Source organism: Capricornis sumatraensis, chromosome 2, assembly GCF_032405125.1.
Source record: "Capricornis sumatraensis isolate serow.1 chromosome 2, serow.2, whole genome shotgun sequence".
NCBI lineage: Eukaryota > Metazoa > Chordata > Mammalia > Artiodactyla > Bovidae > Capricornis > Capricornis sumatraensis.
This window is the reverse complement of record NC_091070.1, coordinates 218047136-218069058: the sequence shown is the minus strand read 5'-3', so window position 1 is coordinate 218069058 and position 21923 is coordinate 218047136. Positions and strand designations below refer to the sequence as shown.

The following is a 21923-nucleotide window of genomic DNA, read 5'->3' as shown; positions in this document are numbered from 1 at the left end:
TCCATGCATTCCATGGCACAGTCCCCTGTGACCCAACACTGAGGTTCTTCCCACTTCTACTACAAAACTGCTCAATCAATGCTATCCTCACTCACATCGGAATGAAATACTTCACTGGGATGAAGACCAGGAACTGGGCGGGGGGTTCTGGCCAGAGCACTGCTGCGGATTCAGTGACAAGCGCTCTCGCCTCCAGGAAGGTCACACGCCCACTCTTGCCTGCAGTGGGTAGCCCCTTCCCCAGGCCCAGTCCACTGCAAGGTCACCTTGGTTTGAGGAGCATGACAGTCGACTCTCAGAATCTCACCAGACAGGTGATCTCACAGATACAAAATCTTTGTAATGAAAATTTTTATCTTTGAGGCCAAATCTAGAGAATATATCACCATCCAAATGTTCTGTACTTTTTCTAGTACTTTAATAGTGTCACCTTTCAAATCTGTATAAAACAAACATTTTTAAACACTTTTTTTCAGTACCCTCATTAAAATTTCTTCCTGATTTCAAAGCAACATGACATCAACAGATTCCCCTGAATGATTACTCCAACCAAGTAGAGGCGGGTATCTGAGGATTACAAAATTTAGGATCAGTAGGAGCTGAAATCAATCTGAACATTCTCTAACTTGCTTCTCTGCAGGTAAACAGGGATGCATCTGACAGAGCGAACACTAGCAGAGCCTGCACTCTCAGCAAGGCCTTCAGGCTCAAGAGGAAGGTCAGCCCTGCTGGCACTGTGCACGTGGCGGATCTACTGGGCTCAGCAGCCTGCAGGGTGGACAGCACCACTGGCTCAGCGTCTGGAAGGATGGAAGGCCCCTCCCTCCTCTGAAGCCCCGACGCACTGTCACCTGCCTGGTGTCCCTGCAGCTCCAAGTGTGGGGCTGCACCTGCCCTCTCCCCGCATCCCCTCACACCTTCCACGGCTGGAGGCTGTCGACGGCCCTCTTGACAGCAGTGCCCCAGAGAGAGAGCAGATCTCTGCACCACAACTGGGGACCAGATTCTGACACACACTTTTCACCCTTTTTCACTTTTCAATAGTCTGTGAACTATTCTCACAGACCCCTACCACCTCCAAAACCAGACCAACAAGATGCAGTCAGCTCCAGCTCCTACCTCGGGGGCTGGCATCACTAGCCATCCTGTCACACAGCTCAGGGTTTGCACATGACAAAGGCCACACTGCAAATCAGTGGTGACAGGGCTGCTTCAGGGGTTAGCTATTCAGAAAAGTACAGTCAGCTGCTCGCAGGGAGCTTTACATAACATAAACAACACAGAACTCTAAGAGTACCAGAACAAACACAGACGAGCTACCTCGGGGTCCGAAGGCCTGTTATAAGCATTCCACAGCATGAAAAATTCAAGAAGGAAAAGTAGATTTGGCTACACCTTGAAACAAAAAGCCACAAGCTTTTACAGAACAACAACAAAAAGACAAATGAAAACGCGAAAATGTTTATGACACAGCTAAGTAAATTAAGAAAAAAGTTCATATAATTTCTATACAGGAATGCTTATAAGAAAAACAAACATGACAGAAAAAAAAAGGGGGACCAAGCACATAACAATAGCCCATAAAAGACATACACAGTTAATAAGGAGGAAGAAAAACTTAGCATCCTATTTAAGAAATGAAAATGCAAATTGCATTTAGATATTATTTATTTCTTTCCAAAAGAGCAAAAAGAAAAAAATAATGAAAACATCCCATGTTGGTCAAGGTTTAGGAAAAACAATTTTCACACACTGATGATCTCTGGAAGGTAACTGAATCATATTGATTAAAAAGCCTTAAAATCAGCATCAACGACTCAATACCTGTGACTGCACTTCTAAGAATTTATCCAAAGGCAGCAAGCAGCAGGCATGTGTGTGCTGCTGCCCAGGACCTGCGTCACAGCACTGCTCATTCCAGGGGCCAGCAAACTACAACCCTCGGACCCAACAAGCCCGAGCTTGATTCCAAGTGGCCTGTGAGCTAAGTGCAGCCTTTATATTTTTAAAGGGTGTTTTTGGTTTTTTTTTAAAGAGTGTATGACAGAGATCATATATAGTCCACAAGGCCTAAAATATTTACTGTTTGGCCCTTTACAAAAGTTTGGCTCATATTATCAACCATTGGTCACCCAGTGATCAACCATAAAGGATTAGTTTAAAACCATGATACATCACACAATTAAGTGCTCCTACTAAGGATGATATAATTATATACTAATTGACAAGAGAACATACGTTCTTATGATCTGATGATATATTGTATTATGCTGCTGCTGCTGTGACTCTGCGACCCCATGGACTGTAGTCCACCAGGGTCCTCTGTCCATGGGATTTACAGGCAGCAATACTGGAGTGGGTTGCCATTACCTTCTCCAGAGGATCTTCACTATCCAAGGAGTGAACCTGCATCTCTTGCACTGGCAAGTGGATGCTTCACGGCCGAGCCACCAGGGAAGCCCACGTTGTACTACACTGTAATGTTAGAAACCCCAAGTCGCCGAGCTACATGTAGCATGATGGCACTTGTATGTGTGGTTAGATATCGTGCGTAACATCCATCAGAAAGTTAGTGACGATCATCTCTGATGCTGGAGAGAGACAACAGATGACTAATATTCTATTTCTGCATAGTGATTTTTTCCTCAATTTTCCATGGAGTATATAAACTACCCTAAAAAGAAGAGGGGCCAGTGGGCCTCCAGGTGCTGCTGGTGGTGCCTCCTGCTCTCCTGGAAACGTGGCAGGAGCGCACTTCCTGGCCCCTTTAGGGCTGCCCACAATCATGCTGCCTGATGTGGTTCTATCACATCACCTCACTTCCAGGAAGAGAGAAAAGCCACATTCCTGCCTCCTGCCTCAGGACGCGGTTTCCTCCCACAGCTCAGGTGACACACCAGGGGAGCCGCGTGAGGTCCCAGCGTGTGAGACCGTGGCCAAGCTGCTCTCTGCTCCCAGGCCTCCTCCTGCTCTGCGCATCCCCACACTCTGGGGCGTCACCATCGCCGCATCACCACCCTGGCTTGTCACCGTTTCTGGGTCCAGAGGCTGAGCCTCTTCAAGGCCTCCTGACTTCTCACCTCCAGCCCACAAGGCCTGACCCAGAACCCAGAGCATTTTAGGAGGTCGTTAAACGTCACTCCATCCTTTCAGCCAACTTCTAGAGCTGAGAGAGACTACGTAGCAGCTGGAGACTGTGACATAAAGTTCAGGGATCAAAGGACAAAGAATCAAAGGAAAATCTCTATTTTAGCTGCTGGGGCAGAGAGCTGGGGGGTGGGGGGGCAGGGGGTGAGGGGATACCAAATAGGTGTTTTCTTTTGAAAAAAGTTTATTCTAAAATAATGATGTACTGATGCTTAACTGATTAAAAAAGCTTCATTCACAATCTTAAAAACTGACCTTGATTGCAGGAACCGTAAGCGTAAGGGGTTTTAAAGAAAAAAAGTCTTTATAAGGTACAGAAGTCCTATAAACTGTGATGTAAAGGCAAATGAGTTCGGAGAAAACTCCACAAAGCCCTTTTAGGCTGACTTGCTGAAAACCGGCTGTCTCTCCTCACTCCAGTGAAACGTGAATTCCTTAGAGTCTGCTCTCAGAATCGCTACTCCACATGCCTGGAATCTCTATATTTTCAAATGCTGGTTTATTTTCCACACCACAAATTTCTTGGGGGCCGAGAATGTACCAACCACTGAACAAATGTGAGCCACATGCCTGGTGTGGCCACCTCTGCCCAGCAGTGGAAATATAGTGAGATCAACGCACCCCCAGACTCCTCCTTCGGGGAGCAGACAGTCCAGTGAAGAGAGACAGTGAGAACTGCACAAAGGTGAACTACTAACAAGGGGAACACCGCCACCTCTGCATCTACGAAGCACACCACCTCACGTCTCCGGGGACAGGGCCGCCCTCTTCGCCCTGCAGTGAGCTCACGGCTCTGGCTGGCCCCTGCCTGCAGAGAGGCAGACAGAACACGCAGAGGCCCTCCCGGCAGCAGGGTGGGGTCTGGATACACCCGAACGGCCTGGCCTCTCAGTACTTCCTGGCTGGAGAACACAGGTTTTGTTCCCAATGAAAGAGGACCAGCCCTGTCACTTAGAAATTTTCCAAAGGAGGCAGAAACTAAAATAGAAAAATGTGAGATCTTTATAAGCCACCAGTTACTAGAGCGAATGTATCTTTGAGGCTCAATGGTTTTCTATTCACTACTTATTTCATTTCTGACTTCATTTCTTAAAGAAGTCACAGGGACAGGGGATTATGACAAACACTTCTCACTACAAAGTGGCCACCAGATGTGCTGGGAAGGGCACACGTTAGCAAGGCGGGCAGCTCTTGACAAGAATCGGCTTTGGCAATGGAGACACTGAGACCAGCAAGGCCAGCTAGGTAAGTTCTTACCTTTCCTTTCGGAGCCCTAACTTCCTGATGGGTATACACAGGAATACTGAGGTCACCCAAACGACTAGAGTGTGACCTAAGCAAAATGAGTGGAAGCACCTGACACGTGGAAGCCGGAAACACACCTCTGTTCCTCCCTTCCTGTCCTCTCTACTCTCTCCTTACACTGGGAAGAAGACACTCTGCCACCAAATGATGCCCGACGCACGCCAACAGCAGTTCTCAGCTTCCTCGAGGCTTGTTTGGAAAGTTCACCAGCTTACACTAAACCCTGTGATCTATCTTCCTCCCCTGAAATTCCCTGCTTTTCTGAACGCGGTATCGCAAACCTACGACCTTTACCTCTCTTCAGAGAGAGGGCGCATGTCCAGGAAGCCAGAGCCTGGAGTTTTTAGTACTGCATGTCTGGTTGTTTCCAGAAACCATCAAAATAGCCCCACATTCAAAACATGTGCCTGTAAAGCAAGTTCTCACACTGCTCTTGCCTGAGGAGGTGCAGGTTCCCCTGTCAGTGACCAGGGCAACAGGAAAAGTCTCAGTGGGCAGCTGGATGGGTGGGTCGACAAAGGCCTGGAAGGCGTATCTTCCTATCTTTGTGTAACATTTAAATTTCCTTTTTCTTTTTCTTAGATTGCCAACTCTTCCACATCCTCCAAAAGGGCTTTGAACATAGTAGCCCAGTAGAGATCAATTTCCATACAGAAAAGTTTGGCTTTAAATAGATAAGTGTTAGAGCCACTGAGCTAGACAGCCAGGGTCGGGGCTGGAGAGGAAGCACAGGAGGGGCACAACCCCACTTGTCAGAGCGGAGGGAGCTGCTGCTGAGGGGAGCAAGGGCCTGAGCGGTGCCCGCTCCCTCAGCCTCAGACTCACAGGAGACTGAATTTTACCATCAGACTTTTCTTTGCTGCTCAACAGGCCTAGAGAGTGTGAAGAAACATGGTGGGAAATAGACATATCAATATGCAAAATCTATAAAATCGGTAGAGCTGGCCACGTGGCAACCCGGAGGCGCAGAGCCTGGGCGGGTGCCCCACACCCTCTCCTCAGGGGAGTGTGGGGTTGTTCGGAGCCCTCACGGATTTCTCACTGCTGTAATGAAAACGCCCCTCAAAACTCACACCTGGGTTTTCTCACTTCTCCACTATTTCCTGATCCCAAGTCTTCTTTCCTCAAGTCAACCTGGTCAACCTACCCTGTACAAAGGGTGCCGGATCTCATTTCCTCAGCTGTCAGCACAGCAGGAGACGGGTCTCGTTACCCAGAACCCCTGCCCCAGTTGTGCTCGAGCCGATCCAATTCTAGCTCTCCTCAGACCCTTAACTGGCCCTGACCACTTTCCAAATATGACCTTCTCTCTTCCTTCTCTGAATTCTCCAGTTTCCTATCATTGACCGATTATCATTGTCTGCTACTTACTACTTTCAGCACTTTATGATTAATTTTCTACCCTTTCTCTCACTTTCCTACTTGGTCAGCACATTCCTAAAAGCAAAGACAAAATGTAACTGCATCGGGCACAGCTACTACTGGAGGGTCCTTGAAGGATCCGACATGTTTACAGGGGTGTAAACAAACACTCATAGTTTAAAACCATGGGTTGTTTTCCTTTTCCAAAAATCTAAAACACGTTTTATACACTTCTCAAATTTTGGTGTTATACCATAAGCAAACGTACAGTTTTAAATAAAATGCTCTTTCCTCCAGTGTCAGAATTTAACAAGACTTGCATGAGATACACAGGCAGATCCCTGTAAACGTGTGGCCTCAGGACAGTAATTCCAGCCTCAGAGCTGCACCCGGCACAGACTGCCCAGCACACAGTACTTGCAAATGTGCACTGAGAAATGAACCTCTCTACTAAAACCCTAAATACTGCTGGTGAGGGGCATTAACCGCACAAGTGCCAGCCACTCTGTGCTCAGTCCCAGGACCGGGTGGGCCGCATGTGGACACGATGCTGGGGAGGGGACCGCCAGGCCCAGTGACAGCCAACCGCCACGCGAAGGGGGCACAATGACTCAAGAGCAGGCTACTCACCACCATGTTGTATGCGTCAGGAACTTCAGTTTCAAACTGAAATTTTCCACCCTGGTAGTAACCCTCATCTATCAAAAACACAAAACAAAACAAAGAAATCCTTTAAATTAAAAAAAAAGTAAACAAAAGGCAAGCACTATGTTAGGATATGGCATATACAGAGAATTAAGTGTTTAAAAAGAGGACTGCCAGGCTCCTTTGTTACTGCAAGCTCACCCCTGAGCTGACGGTACGGGTGGGCCCGCTCTCCTCCTGGTGGGCAGTGCCCTCGGGAAGGGGGAGGCATCTTCTGGGAGCCTGGTTCCCCTCCTCCTCCGTCCCTGGAGCAGCCCAGCCCTAACCGCAGTGCTCGGGGCCTCCCCTCAAGCCTCTGGCACACCTCATGACAGGCTGCTGTCCTGCCTCAGCTCTTGGTCGTCTGTCTGCTGCTGGCCTCCCCATGAGAAGTCACTTCCAAGGGGCAGGCGGGCAGATGGCCGTGTCCTCTCCCACCTCCCTTTCACAACCTTTCTCCTGCTCAAAAGAGAAGGCATGCTGCTCATCCAGCCTCTCCCTGGGGCGCGCTGCACCAGGGGTGATGCGTGCCCAGAGCGGAGCACCCTGAATCCAGGCCCAGCGTGGGCTTGTGCTTCTCTCCATCTCACACTCACTTCTGTTCAGGGCACAGGACAGCACTAGAGATAAGATGTCACGGTTCACGCTGGAATGTCTTGAATTCAAATACACTGTGGAGCCTGATGGCAGGGATGGTTAAATTTCATTTAGTCACTTCAATCCTAAGACTGCTGTAAAGGAAAGTATCACCCCTGTGAGGAGCAGCAGGCAAAGTGGGTGCCAAGGAGCACAGAGAGGCGCCCTCCCCCACATGGTGGTCAGCCCCACACCGCACCTCCCCACTAGGGACTGGACGTGGGCGTGGGGTGGCTGTCAGATGCGTATCTTCAAGTTTTTAGAAAGTCAAGGCCTCACCTGAGAGAGTGGTTCTGTCTATCGATGGGTATTTCTGATAAACTGAATGAGCTAAACCTGCATTCATGAGCTTTTGTAAGGCCCACGTGTTTAATATTGTAAGGGTGTGATAATACTGTAATGGTATGATAAAATTACTATCAATTTTCTCAGTGCTTCCTAGTATTTCATGTATAATGAAATGAAATGTCATTGAAGAAGGACAGGTATGATGAACGGTCAGCTAGCTGGTGTCAGGAAACTGGTTTTGGGGCAACCTCAGAAAATATGACACAAAGGGACCCCAGTGACCTGGTCTGTAAAGCCATTTCCAACCAGCCGGCTTTCAACTCTTTGCCATCAACACAACACAAGGAACCCAACCTGGTCGTCAGCTGAAAGATGACTTATCAAACCCCTTATATGATTTCTGGCTCCTGACTCTGAAGCCCAGTGACACAGCAACAGTGACAACAAACGCCTTCCATGCCTGCCTACTTATTCACACGAAGTTTTCAGCGGCTACACCTAGAAAGACAAAAGGAAGGAAGGAAACGGACACTGAGTGAGCCCTTCTTTCCAGCATTAAGTGATACTGGTTCACAAACACCTAACTGAATCAGAGGAAAATGCCAACAGTAACCTCGTCATTCTCAGATGCATTTCAGATAAACTGCTATTTGGTGTAATAACCATCAAAGCTTGCAACATATTAAAGTCATTATTTACTGTACAACATTTGAGGAGCACCTACTATGTGCCAGGTACTGTTCTAGACAAGGGTTGACACACCAGTAAGACACCTTCCTGGCCTCGTGAAGCTTATATTCCAGAGGAAGGGGGACAAAGTAAATAAGTAAATCATACAGTAGAAAGTGAAAAAAGAGCTAAGGGGCTAGGAGGTGGGAGGAACTGCAGTTTAATAGGACCTGAAAGTGAAGGCTTAAAGGAGGAGGAGGAAGGAAAGCAAAGTGAGACCCCTGAGAGGGCTTGATGCATTCCAGGGACTTGGCAGAGGCCAGAAGGCGAGGCAGGAAGGAGGAGCTGAGGCTGGAGAGGCAGCAGGCCCACCCGCAGGCCACTGTTAAGCACACCGGCTTTTACTCAGAGTGAGGCTGCAGGGGGGCCTTGGGCAGAGGAGGGGCAGAACCACAGAAACAGTGCAGGTGAGACTATACTGGTTAAGACCAGGCGAGAGCTGCTGAAGCAGAGGTCCCGTGAGAGGGACACTACCAGGATCTGTGGACAGAGGAGGATGGGCAGGGAAGGAAGGACCAAAGTGCCGGCTCTCTGAGTGTGACGGAAAAGGGCAGAGCTGCCGCCTCAGAGACAGACAGCCTGTGGAGGGCACAGCTGCGAGACTTAACGTCGGATGTGAGATCCATCTGAGACTTCATGTCCACATCCTCGTGGAGACATTGATGGGAGCGTTGGGGAGAAGTTGGGGCTGCAGCAGCATGGTTGGGAGCTGTGCATGGAAGCATCCAGACTTCATGAGCTGGCGAGGTCCTCAGGGACCTGACTATGGTGGACCAAGGACAGGACGAAGCCCTGAGGGGCCCCCTGCTTAGGGGGGTTAGAAGGCAGGACAAGAAGGGCAGTAGTGGCAATGGAGGAAAACCAGGATCTAGGAGCTGGTACAGACAACTGCAACAGTCAGTCACGAGATCAGGCTCAACACCCAAGGGTCTTACATTATAGAACTTCTTAAATAACTGAATAGTTACAAAAGAGAATGAGAGGCTGTAAAAATTCTTATAGGCAGAAAAACCTTTACTTCAGGATACAATTCTGTGTGTATGTGCTTAGTCACTCAGTCCTATCGGACTCTGTGCGACCCCTCTGACTGCAGCCCGCCAGGCGCCTCTGTCCACGGGGATTCTCCAGGCCAGAATACTGGAGTGGGTTGCCATTTCCTTCTCCAGGGGATCTTCCCAACCCAGGGATTGAACCCAGGCCTCCTGCACTGCAGGCAGTTTCTTTACTGTCTGAGCTACCAAGGAAGCCCGAAATTCTGTGAGACAAGAGAAATAAAAATATGAGTGCATGGAGAAAAAGTAGCAATGAACATCTCCCAACGATTAAAGTAGAGCTTGTTCAATCTATTTTTTAAATACATGATGGTAGGTATATCCATGGTATTTAGACTCCACTGGAAAGATTTTAAAGAGTAACACAAGACCTTTTCCCCTCTTTAAATGTCAATTTTTACAGCACACTGGAATCACATGCTATGCAAATTTTAAGCTCGAAGGAAAAATACAATCCCTGCCAAGATGAGCCTGTAGATAGGAGGTCTGCAATCTCTCTGTGAAGGGCCAGGCGCTGCAAACTTTGGGTGGAAATAGAGAAGATCCACAGTGAAGCACACAGAGAAAAGTAAAACAGAACCGTGTGGCCCACAGTTCATGCGTAGAGGGTATATACAGGCAAGATATTACCATTCATATACATAACTGGAATCCCACAAATGGCTTATGGATAAAATATTTAAAGAAATGTTGGTCAGTTATTTCTAAATTTGATGAAAACTGTAAGATCAATAAACCCCAAATGAGATAAACAGGAAAAAAAATCACATCAAAGCACATCATCATAAAACTGTCAAAAACTGTGACAAAGAGACAACGCATATCACAGAAAGTGAAACAAAGAATCACCACTAACTTCTTACAAGAGGAAAAAGAGCAAGTCAGAAGGCAGAGGAATGACAGCCTTAAAATGCTGATACTGTCAACTTAAGAATTCAACATTCAGCAAAGCTGGAAGAATTCATCATCAGCAAATCTGCATTACCAAAAAAAAAAAAAAAAATCAAGGAGGTTCTTCAGGCAGAAGGAAAATAACAGATGGGAACTCAGAACTACAAAAGGAATGCAAGCTGTAAGTGGTAAATATGTCAATAAATATATTAAGAAAATATAATTATCTAAAACAAAGATAATTACATTTGTTATAACCCAAAATACACTGTTAAGTAAATGTGACTATAAAATAAAGGTCTGAATGGGGAAGTGGAAGTTCACTATTAACCTGGCTAAACTTCCACCTTAAAAAATAGAAAAAGAAGACCAAATTAAACTGAAAAAAGGACATATAAGCAGAAAACTAAAAAATATTAGAAGAGAATCAATGAAACCAAACACTGGTTCCTTGCAGAGACCAATAAAATTGATAACCTCTAGCTAACTGGATCAAGAAAACAGAAATTTTCAACACCAGGAATTAAGGAAGGTATATCAACACAGACTCTATAGAACTTAAAGGGGTCAGAAGATATTAAGAGCAACCTTACATTAATAAATTCAAAATGCAGATGATATGAACAAATTCTTTGAAGGATACAAATCACCAAAGCTCACCCCAAAATAAGAAATCCAAGTAACTCACACCTATTATATTCATAGTTAAATTCCTACCACAAAAACAAATTAACAAAATGGTAGACGTAGTGGTTTTACTGGTGAATTCTATCATTTAAAAAAGAATTAATAGTAACTCAACATAAAACTTCCAGGAAACAGAAAGGAACACTTCCCCATTCATTCCAGGAAGAGTAAGGAGGGGAGGGAAAGAAACTAGAGCCTCATCTTGCACCACATGCAAAAATTCACTCAAAATCGTTCACGGACCTAACTTTAACACCCAAAGCTATAAAACTACCTTTAAAAAAAGGGGAAACCTGCATTTCTTAGACAAAGATTTCTTAGGACACAAAAAGCACTGTGTTTGCTGCTGCTAAGTCACTTCAGTCGTGTCCGACTCTGTGCGACCCCATAGACGGCAGCCCACCAGGCTCCCCCGTCCCTGGGATTCTCCAGGCGAGAACACTGGAGTGGGGTGCCATTTCCTTCTCCAATGCATGGAAGTGAAAAGTGAAAGTGAAGTCGCTCAGTCGTGTCCGACTCTTAGCGACCCCATGGACTGCAGCCCACCAGGCTCCTCCATCCACGGGATTTTCCAGGCAAGAGCACTGGAGTGGGGCGCCAGTGCCTTCTCCGCTGTTTGCACTGTTGCTGTAATAGATTAGTAAATAAATTATTATAAACTCAGCAGCTTAAACAATAAAAACTTATTATCTTTTGTAGGTCAGAAGTCTGAAACCAGTCCCAGCGGCTAAGAGATGGCAGGGCCGCAGCTCTTTTTGGTGGCTTGAGGAAAAATCCATTTTTCATGCTCCAGCTTTAGGCAGTCACCTGTGCTCCTTGGCCCAGGGCCCCTTCCTCCACCTTCAAAGTCACCGATGGCCAGTGGAAGTTAACACTACAGACAACAACGTGGATGTGTAAGTGAAAGAAGCCATGTGCGAAATGCCACATCCTGGTTGGGGCCATTTATGTGACTTTCTGGAAAAGACAAACAGCAGGGCAGAAATCAGATCAAAGATTGCCAGGGGCTGGGGGTGGGGAGAGGAAGCTCACTAACAAGGGGCCCGAGTTCTGAGCTGATGGACACACTCTGCGTGCATTTCAATTGTGCCAGTGGTTATACAACTGTTATGTATTTGTCATGATGCAGAGAACGCTACACCTGACAATGGTGAATTTACTGTCTGTAAAGTTATGTCTCACTAAACACGATTTTTGAAAACGATAAAGCCTGCTACATGAAAGGCACTGTTAGGTGGTACAGGAAAATGAAAGCGTGCTAGCAATTTTTACAATGCCAGAAAGCTTAACATTTATACAGCGTGTCCTCTTAAAAAACATTTTATATACAATAACCATCAGAATATATGTTTAACTATGGTAATAATGGCTTTTAAAACAGTATGTCAGACATTTAAATTCATACTCACTCCTGGAAATCTGAGCATCCCAAGAGAGAATCTGCCTCAGAGTTTTACGTGTGAGGCAGAGGGCAGCAATCTGTGAGCACAGTGGATACCAGATAACACATCCCCTGCTCAGCAGGATCTAAGCAAAGACAAGGAGGAGAGCAGGGAACGTTTCCCTAACAAAAGTTAGCTGGTGCTAAGGGAGGTAACTGGTTGTCTTGAGAGCTGACACCACATTTCTACTATATATGAGAGGAGATTAACTGCCACTGTATTTCTAGGGTTATTTGAAAGAAAAGACACCATCAGGAAACAAGCCTCCTCCTCTTCAGATTCTTCTCCTTGCAATGGTTCCCAGAAAGCTAAAAATCAACCTAGAAAGACCCAGGGAGGAGGGCACACATTCTGTGTGTCTGAAACCTTGACCGAGTGAGAGTAAACTACACTCCAGCTACCAGGAGACCAGGATGGTGGTCAAGCCAGAGGTCTGCTTCAGTGCTCTCATCCATTTTCATGCCTTTAAACATGTTCATGATCATTTAAATGTTGCTCCAAAATATTCACGTGTGGGACCAAACCTATGTCTCAGGCTTACTAACCGTACTTCTCTGCTGAGAAACTGGGCTCTTACTTTATTTCACATTTAGAAGCTTTTCCTTCTGTAACTCCAAAGCTGCGAAACAAAGCTAAGAATAAATAAGAACACAACATCACGGGGTAATAGATAATTTAAATTTCACGACTCAGTGTAGGGTGCACTTTTATTATCAAACTCATCAGTTAGGGAGCTTTTTATAAATTATATGTTCAAATTAAGAAAACATGACTAATCTGATAATCAACACATTTAAAACACATTTAGGTGAATATATACCTAAATATACAAGATTTACAATATATCTATGTAATTCCCTAATCAGAACTTTTATCATATGTAACAATTTTTAAAAAAGGATATTATTCACCATTTAAAAAAACTCCCACATATCTAATAAAAAACATATACCCAGAGGATGAGATTGTTGGATGGCATCACCGTCTCGATGGACATGAGTCTGAGCAAGCTCTTGGAGTTGGTGATGGACAGGGAAGCCTGGTGTGCTACAGTCCACGGGGTCGTAAAGAGTCGAACACAACTGAGTAACTGAACTGAACTGAACCCAGGTACATAAATCTCACAACTCAATAATGAGACAAGCAATCCAATTTTTAAATGGGTAAAATATTTGAACAAAGGAGACATAAACAGAGCAAACAAGCTCAGGAAAAGATGCTCAATATCTTTGATCATCAGGAAAATGCAAATCAAAGTCCCAATGAGATACACACACACTGGAGTGGCTAAAATTGAAAAAAGTGATGATACCAGCTGTCGGCAAGAAGGTAGGGTGACTGGAATTCTCATTCATTGCTAGCAGGAATGCCACGCACTTTCTTTTTGGAAAACAGTATGCCAGTATTTCATAAAGCTAAACTTATTCTTATCATCACTAATTATTAGAGACACGCAAATCAAAACTACAACGAGGTATCACCTCACACCAGTCAGTATTGGCCATCATCAAAAAAATCTACCAATAATAAATGCTGGAGAGGCTGTGGAGAAAAGGGGACTGTTGGTGGGAGTGTAAACTGATACAGCCATTATGGAAAACAGTATGGAGATTCCTTACAAAACTAGGAATAAATCTATCATATGACCCAGCAACCCCACTACTGGGCATATACTCTGAGGAAAACCGTACCTGAAAAAGACACATGCACCCCCATGTTCACAGCAGCACTGTTTAAACAGCCAGGACATGGACGCAATCTAGATGCTCACTGACAGATGAGTGGTAAAGAAGCTGCGGTGCATATATTCAAGGGAGTATTACTCAGCCGTAAAATGAATGAACCTGAGTTCCAGTGAGGTGGAGGAACCTAGGGCCTGTTATATAGAGTGAAGTAAGTCAGAAAGAGAAAAACAAATACAATATATTGATGCATATGTATGGAATCTAGAAAAATAATATCAATGAACCTATCTGCAGGAAAGACGCAGATGCAGAGAACGGAGGGAGAGAGTGGGACAGACGGGGAAAGCAGCATCAGCATATATACGCTATCAGGGACAAGATGGATGGCTGGTGAGAAGACGCTGTGTAGCACAGGCAGCCCCATCTGGTGATCTGTGATGACCTGGAGGGGTGGGGGGAGGCAGGGGATGTAAGTGTAATTATGGCTGATTTGCACTGTTTAATGGTAGAAACCAACACAACATTGTAAAAATTAAAAAAAAACCCACTGGCAAATGATGACCTGCACACAAAGGTTTACAGCAGCTTTTACGCATGATGGCCCCAAAGTGGAAACAGCACAAAGGTTCATCAATAACCTGGTATAAATACTGGTATACACCCATACGACAGAATAAAACCCATCAGTAAAAAGACACAAAATACACACAGGTGAAACTCAAAAGCATTGTGCCAAGTAAAATAATGTAACTTATACCTCAATCAACATTGCTTTTAAAGAACTTTTTAAAATCAATCTACATTTCCACCTTAAGAAGGTAGAAAAAGAAAAGCAATTTAAACCCTAAGTATAAGGAAGGAAATAATAAAGAGCAGAAATCAATAAAATGGGTAGACAACTCAGAAAAACAAATGCTTTCTCTTTCCAAAAGAATAAACTGGATAAACCACAAGCTAACATGAGCAAGGGAAAGGGATGTCAGGACAGATCCCACAGACACCGGCAGGCTGATAAGAAGACATTCTGAGCAAATTGGGAAGGTGTGAAAATGCCAAGAGCAGTCTTGCTCATAATAGCCAAAGGTTGGAAAGAATTAAAATGCCCATCAATATGAAAATAACTATATTCATCATATTCATACAACAAATACTGCTACCCACAACAACACATATGAATTTAAAAACATGTAACAAGAAAGAAGCCACTAAGAGTACATAGAATGATTCCACTTAAATGAAATTCAAAAACTCAAGGAACTTAAGGACTACAATAAGAGAAACCAGAAAGCAATTTTGGGTAGGTAGCAGGGGTGAGGAATTGACTGCAAAGAGGAAGAAAGGGACTTCGGGAACGCTGCAAAATCTTTACTAGGATTATGGTTACACAAGGGTACGTGTCTATTTTGCAAAACTAATTGTGCTCTGCAGTTCAAATTAGCACACTTTATTGTTAATAATTTTATACTTCAGTAAAATTTATTTAAAAAGTAAAACTTGAAATAAAAACTGTCTATGGTCCCCTCTGCCTACAAGTCTCCATTCCACAGTGGGAGCAGGCTGGGGGACCTCCACAAGCCAGTAGGCCCAGTTTTTCAAACCATCCCTCTGACTTCACAGACGACACCAGGGGGTATTTCAGCCAGTCTTTAGATTTTTGCTTTGTTTCATTTTCCTTTCTAGTATTGTTTCTTGTTTTGTGAGTTAATATGGAGATTTTTTTTCTTCCAAATTTGGTTCTTTTCCTTTCTTCCATCACCTAATCACATTTCCATCTTTTCTCTGAAGAGTGCATTTACTCCCAAGCATGAGGGATATTCCCAAAACAAACTAAACAATAAAAATTGTACCAAGTACAAACAGAGACTATCTTGCCAAGAGCCAGAAGAAGAAGAGACTTGAGCTTCAAATGCAGATGCAACTCTTCCCCCCTGACCACCTAAATATCCAGATCCTGCGCCTTATTTAGTTTTCATCCCCAAGATCACTGGCCAAAACGAGCCCGTTTCAAAACCACCTGTTCTATACACTGTTAAAACACTGTTACTACTCGGGCCTATCTGTATATAGTTTCTCTTCAATACTAAAGACTGACTCCAAAAAGTTTTTATAAAAAACCAGGACTCTGGGTAAGCTTCTGGGGTTGGCAGATGCCTGTGATGCTTCTCTAAATAATCCAGGGCAAGAGAAATAGCAGCTTCCTGCCCCAGCGACACCACAAAACACGAGCACACCACACACAGCTCCACGTGCGCACGTCCACAGACATGAGCACTCAACCACCAGGCAATTACAGGCACCAAAGCACAGGTTACTTTTTTACCTGATGGAAGAGTGAACACAAAAACTGTAACAGTTGTGCTACAGTTCCAAGAATAATAAGAACATCAAAGATGGTGTCAGAGACATAACCTTAGTGAGAAGGTTCACGTCATTCAGTAAAAACATTCAGTTGAAAAAAGAAGGAAAAAAGAAAAGGAAACACTTATCCAGAGGTTGGACTCGACACATGTAAGAGAGCAACAAGCCTGCAAAGCAAACAAGGTCTCTCAAGAGCTGAGAACCACAAAGCCCAAGCTTGGGCAGAATAGCCGAATCCATGAGAGCCACTGAAAATGCTTAAAAAGGCAGAGGGAAGAAAATATTTTCACTACAAACACACAAGAGTGAGACTACTTAGTAGACAGAGAACCAATCTTAATCACCACAGTCATTTCTGAAAATACCTTGCAGTGCTTAACAGTGACAGTGATGTTCATAACAGTGCCCTCTGGCCTCCAGGAAACATTAGAGTGTGCTGAGTACCTCTTGCTAAACACAGCAAACCTGTGACATCTTTGTGAAGGCGGCCAAGGGATGTTAGAGCCTCCCTCACTTCACAGGTAAAAGTCCTCTCTGGAGGTCAGGTCCATTTCTGATGACAGCGTCCTGGTGCTAGGACCTCTGCCCTGGGGCTCGCTCAACTTAGAGAATGTAGATGGCAGCAGAGTGAACTCATGGATACGTTCCAGAGCCGCCCGTGGAGGCACCACACAGATCACGTGAGGTTTTAAAGATTCAAGCACATGTTGAAAGCAGGGTTTCTCCTGTTGCCACACATCACCTCCCATCCTACCTGCAGGCAGACAACGCGAGGGCTTATTTGTGGGCTCATTATCACCCGCTGAAACTCTGCATTCTCCACTGTTTAATTAGCTAGTGACTCATGATTCCCAGTTTCCCACTTGCCTTCCACCTCCCAACTAAAACACCGCCCTCTACCTCCTCCACAGCACTCCTTCCTCTTGCTTAATTCTCTCTGCCCTGCTCTCTCCTCTCCTCAGCCAGCCCGCCATGGCACAACGCCCCGTCAGCATGAACTCTCGTGGGCTGCAGTGTTGGAAGCTGTACTCCCCCAACTGCACCGTAACTAGGAAAGACCCACACCCTCTCTCCAGCTGCTCAGTATGACCAAGGAGAAACATCTACCGGCTTGGACACCTATCAGTGCTAATGAGGACAGCTGGGTATCTGCTAGTTTCCTCTGCGAGACCTGGGCTCAAGTGCTTCACACACATTATCTACTTAATCCTCACAAGTGTCCCAGGAGACAGGTTCTACTTGATCCCCGCTTTGCAGCTGGGTGGGCTGCAGCTGGGAGAGGTTACTGAGCAATTTGGACATGGCTGCGCTGCTGCAAGTGGGCAGAGCAGGGTCTGGGCGCAGTCACGGCCTCGGAGCCCGTGCTCCACACTCCGCGCCAGCAGCCTCCATGGTTTCTCCCTCACGCTGTTAAAGCCGGCACCAGTTCCTGGAGCACGTGCCGCACGTCTCAGAGCACTTCACGATGCTTTATCTGACCACGCGGCATGCATCTCCTCTGCCTCTGGAATGCTCACTGCTGTTATAACTTACAACAAGTTAGAGGACAAATCAAACCAAAGATTATAGACTTGGAAAATCTTTAGAATTTGCTGTCTGAAAATCACTTCAACACTTACACATATAAGAATATTACCTGGGGTGACAGTTAGCTGAAAGCAATGAAGCTTGTTTGGATCAGGAAAATGCACTTTACACGTACCTGCAAAAGAAACAGCTCGTCAGGAAGGCTAGCGGTAGGCCTTACATTGAGGCGAACCTCGAAATACATGGAAAGTTTAATGCTGCTGAGGCGCTGACAGGCTAAACCAGTAGATTTCCTCTATTTGTTTGGTAATAATCGTGCCAGTGTGCTCACATTGCAAACCACTGATACCTGTATTGTGTTTTCCTCCTTACAGGTTTTTATTAGTTAATTCCAAATTGACCATGTTGTCTTTCACCCTTTAAATGGTTCCTAAAAACAGAGTTCTTTCCATTAATGTCAAGACTGGTGCTACTTTACTTTGAGAAGTCACACCTCAGGAAGATTAATGTATGTGGGTAAAGGCAAGCTAAACATAGAAAAACCAGGAAAAGAGCCCAGGCCACACTCTGGTCTGTACCCACCAGGGCACACAGAAGTTACAAAGAACTGTGCCAGCTGAGGAAGTGCACACCCAGGCCACGGCATTCTTTTATTTTTCCCTAACATCCTCACAACCCAACCGGTAACTCCGCTTGGTTTGCTGGTAGAATGAGGCTCAGCTGACTCAGATGGTGACACTCGGCCCACGTGAGCCGCACCAGAAGGGTCTGGATTAGGAGACCCTGTGGCGAGCCCCCCGGAGAGCGCTGCTGCGGTGAGGCGGACAGGGTAAGGTGGCCACAGCCGACATCTGCCGCCTTCAAACAAATGACACACAAGAAGAGCAAATACCCAAGGGATTAAATAAAGAAGGAAGATGGAGGGAATATAGGTAAAAATTGTATTTTATAAACCTGGAAAATATTATGCTAAATTCCTTGAGTCGTCTACTGACAATTTTTTACAAGTCGTACTGAAAATATCTGCCTAGTTTCACTGGTATGAATTTTCATCCAAAAGAGAAAGATTCTACTTTAGCCTGGGACACAGCCTTAGGGACCATCTAGTCTGACATCACTGACTGTGAAAGATGACGCGAAGGCCCAGAGAGGTTCAGTGACCGGCCTAGACCACGCAGGTTATCAAACAGAAGGAAGTTTAGCTCCCAAATTAAAACTAGTTTATGCCTCATTTCATTACTCCATGAACATGCCAGATATGACACACAGCAACACGCAGAACTGTTTGTGGGCATTTTTTTTGACCAATCCTTCAGAAAAATCAATGCAGAGTGAAAGGTAACCTAGTCTAGAAAAGCAGGACAGGGTCTCAGAGATCACACTGTCATTTTCTTTGTTTTTGAAACAAAGAAATCAGGGACTGAAGAATCCAAGTTTTTCATCCAAGACACACATTTGTACCATGCGCGGTAGTTTAAATGGGTTTTGTTTTTCCTAATTCAACTTGAAAAGATAAATGCCATTTTTCTAGTGAAATATATGTAACAAAAACATATGACAAGGGTATGGGGAATGCTTCATTAATTAAATAAAGTTGGCACCATCCATTTGTCTTTAATCCTTCATATTCTCATTTAATAAAGGGACAGATATAGACATCAATCCCTCTAATAGAGACTGACCCACCAAGAATAAAGAAATCATCAAGATGGGTTAAAAGGAAAAAAAAAAAAAAAAAACAGTAAAACTCCTAAAAAGAACCAAGTCTTTTTAAAGCTGGAGAGAAGTCTAAGCTCCTACAATGGCAGCAAAGCGTTAAAGTCAGGTTTTTGTTTTAGTTCAGTGTAGGGGCTTTATTGGAGAAGGCAATGGCAACCCACTCCAGTACTCGTGCCTGGAAAATCCCGTGGACAGAGGGGCCTGGTGGGCTGCAGTCCATGGGGTCGCTAAGGGTCGGACACGACTGAGCGACTTCACTTTCACTTTCATGCACTGGAGAAGGAAATGGCAACCCACTCCAGTGTTCTTGCCTGGAATTTCCCAGGGACGGGGGAGCCTGCGTCTATGGGGTCGCACAGAGTCGGACACGACTGAAGCGACTTAGCAGTAGCAGTAGCAGTAGCAGCAGCAGCAGCAGCAGCAGCAGGGACTTTATTAAACTGGAGAAGGGAACGGCAAACCATTAACTACTGAAACTCCAGAATTAAGCTTTTTCTCTGTATGTAGACATAGGCTAAGACTTTCACAGTATTTCCATCTAATTGAAAGAGATGTTTTTTATTTTTTGCAAACAGAGAAACCTCTATAAACTTGCAGGTACAGAGTTCCAAACTAGTTCTGAATAATTTCTAAGCAGCATTGCTCTATGGCAAGTTATTTTGTTTGCCTTAATATTTTAGAAAGATTATGAATTAGACAGGAAAGATCTGTTCTTTCATGGCTTCTTGTTTCCTCTTTAGAATGAGCCATGAACTTGTGGAAAGCCCGGCTGTCTGTATAAACTGATTTATACTATATCCACTAAGACTGGGAAAGCAGGTAGGAAGACGGAGAGGAGAGAAGCACGCAGCATGTAGTTTGTTTAACCTGACACCACATCTGTACGGCCTGGGGAGATAGGTCACGCCTTTTTCAAACCTAAGATACACAGTTAAAATCCTGGTTTGAAAGCCAATGATAGTTTTATTGTTTTCAAACTAACCTTTTAGATAAAGCTGAACTATATGGGTTACTAACCGACAATCTCTGGGGTTTTTACGGTCTTTAATTAAATGTCTGCATGAGTATATATGTTCGAGCTGGGGGCTAGTGGGAAGACATGATGGGGGCTGAGAACAGAAGGACCACGTCGTTTTCCTCTTTAATTGGATTTTCCTAGATTCTTACATGGCCTGAAAGGCACAGGGGAAGGACAGAGTGGGCGCAGTGTGGCCCAGCCGCCCCGCCTCAGGAGCTCACCGCCCTGCTCCCTGCCCTGCCCACACGCCGCTGTCTGCCTGGCCTCCTGGGGCGCTTGCAGCAAACCATGCACAAATACTCCGTAGGTAGAAAGATAGCCTCTTCACAGAGTCCCAAAGTATTTCCTTCTTGTTCTGCCTGGAAAGAAACTTTGAAGTCAAGCAGTCCAGCCACTTTTAAGACATTCTTGACCAACACTAAGAAATATATTTTAGCACAACCCACTATACTCATATATAAATGTTATATATTTAAAAGAATTTTTCAAGGAGTATGTACTAACCCTTACATACTGGTTGCACAACCACTGAAGCACTGCACCCCACAAGGATCTTTCCAACTTTCGGTGGGGCTGGAGAAGGCCATCTCTCACCCTGTGTGAGACAGGCCTCTGTATCAAGGTCTCCCGAGCATCTGCCCAGACTAGGAGACCCACGTAATATTTCACTGAAGTCGTAAAAGTCCTCCGCCTTAACCAAGTGTAATGATAAAAAGTTCTAATTCCAAAAACCACTACAGTGGTCAAAGCCTTCAGACTCTGATGGTCTTGCACACCATTAAGGGCTTGGGAAGGCATCAAGGACATGTATTGCAGGAGTGAACACTGGGTGGGCAAGCCTGCTCATGAGCCAGGCCCTCAGTCAGGCCCATGTGTCGGGCGGGAAGCACCAAGCAAAGGGAGGGGACCTGGAGACATAAAGGCAGCACAGCTGTCCAGCCTTGGGCACCAGGGCCACTCACAAATAAGCACTTTCCGGATCAAAATGCTGGTACCATCACTAACAAAAACAGGGCTGTCCATCACTGATTCACGTGCCTCTTCACGGAAGGGGACATGGGACGGAATGTGTGCAGGACAAACGAGCCCTACCCAACGAGTTCCTGCGGCAGTAAGGAGGGGGGTGCTGTTGGCTCCCTTCTCCTTCCCAGGGCCTTGAAAAAACCCCGCTACCTGTTTGCCCAAAATGCATGCTTATTCCTAATACACATATTAAATAGGCTTTTTGCTATGTAGAGTTATTAAAACATAAAACAAGCTTCTCCATGCAATTTACTTTATAGCATTTAATGTTTGGTTGGGGATGCTATACTTACAAGGTAAATTAGCTTCAAGTTCTGCAACCTCTGTGGAAACAAAGAGATTACTGTTAATATTAGCTAATTACTCCACA

General features: G+C 45.1%; 1 protein-coding gene across 1 annotated transcript in view; it reads right to left on the bottom strand.

Annotated features, from left to right (window-relative positions):
* Positions 1-21923, bottom strand: part of UBE2F (ubiquitin conjugating enzyme E2 F (putative)) — a 45724-nt gene that overhangs the window by 9710 nt on the left and 14091 nt on the right. The window contains exons 3-5 of the mRNA XM_068964556.1: positions 21847-21876; positions 17903-17968; positions 6445-6512 (exon numbers count right to left, since the gene is read on the bottom strand). Of these exons, the coding sequence (XP_068820657.1) occupies positions 6445-6512; positions 17903-17968; positions 21847-21876 (164 nt within the window). The remainder of the gene's footprint in view (positions 1-6444; positions 6513-17902; positions 17969-21846; positions 21877-21923) is intronic.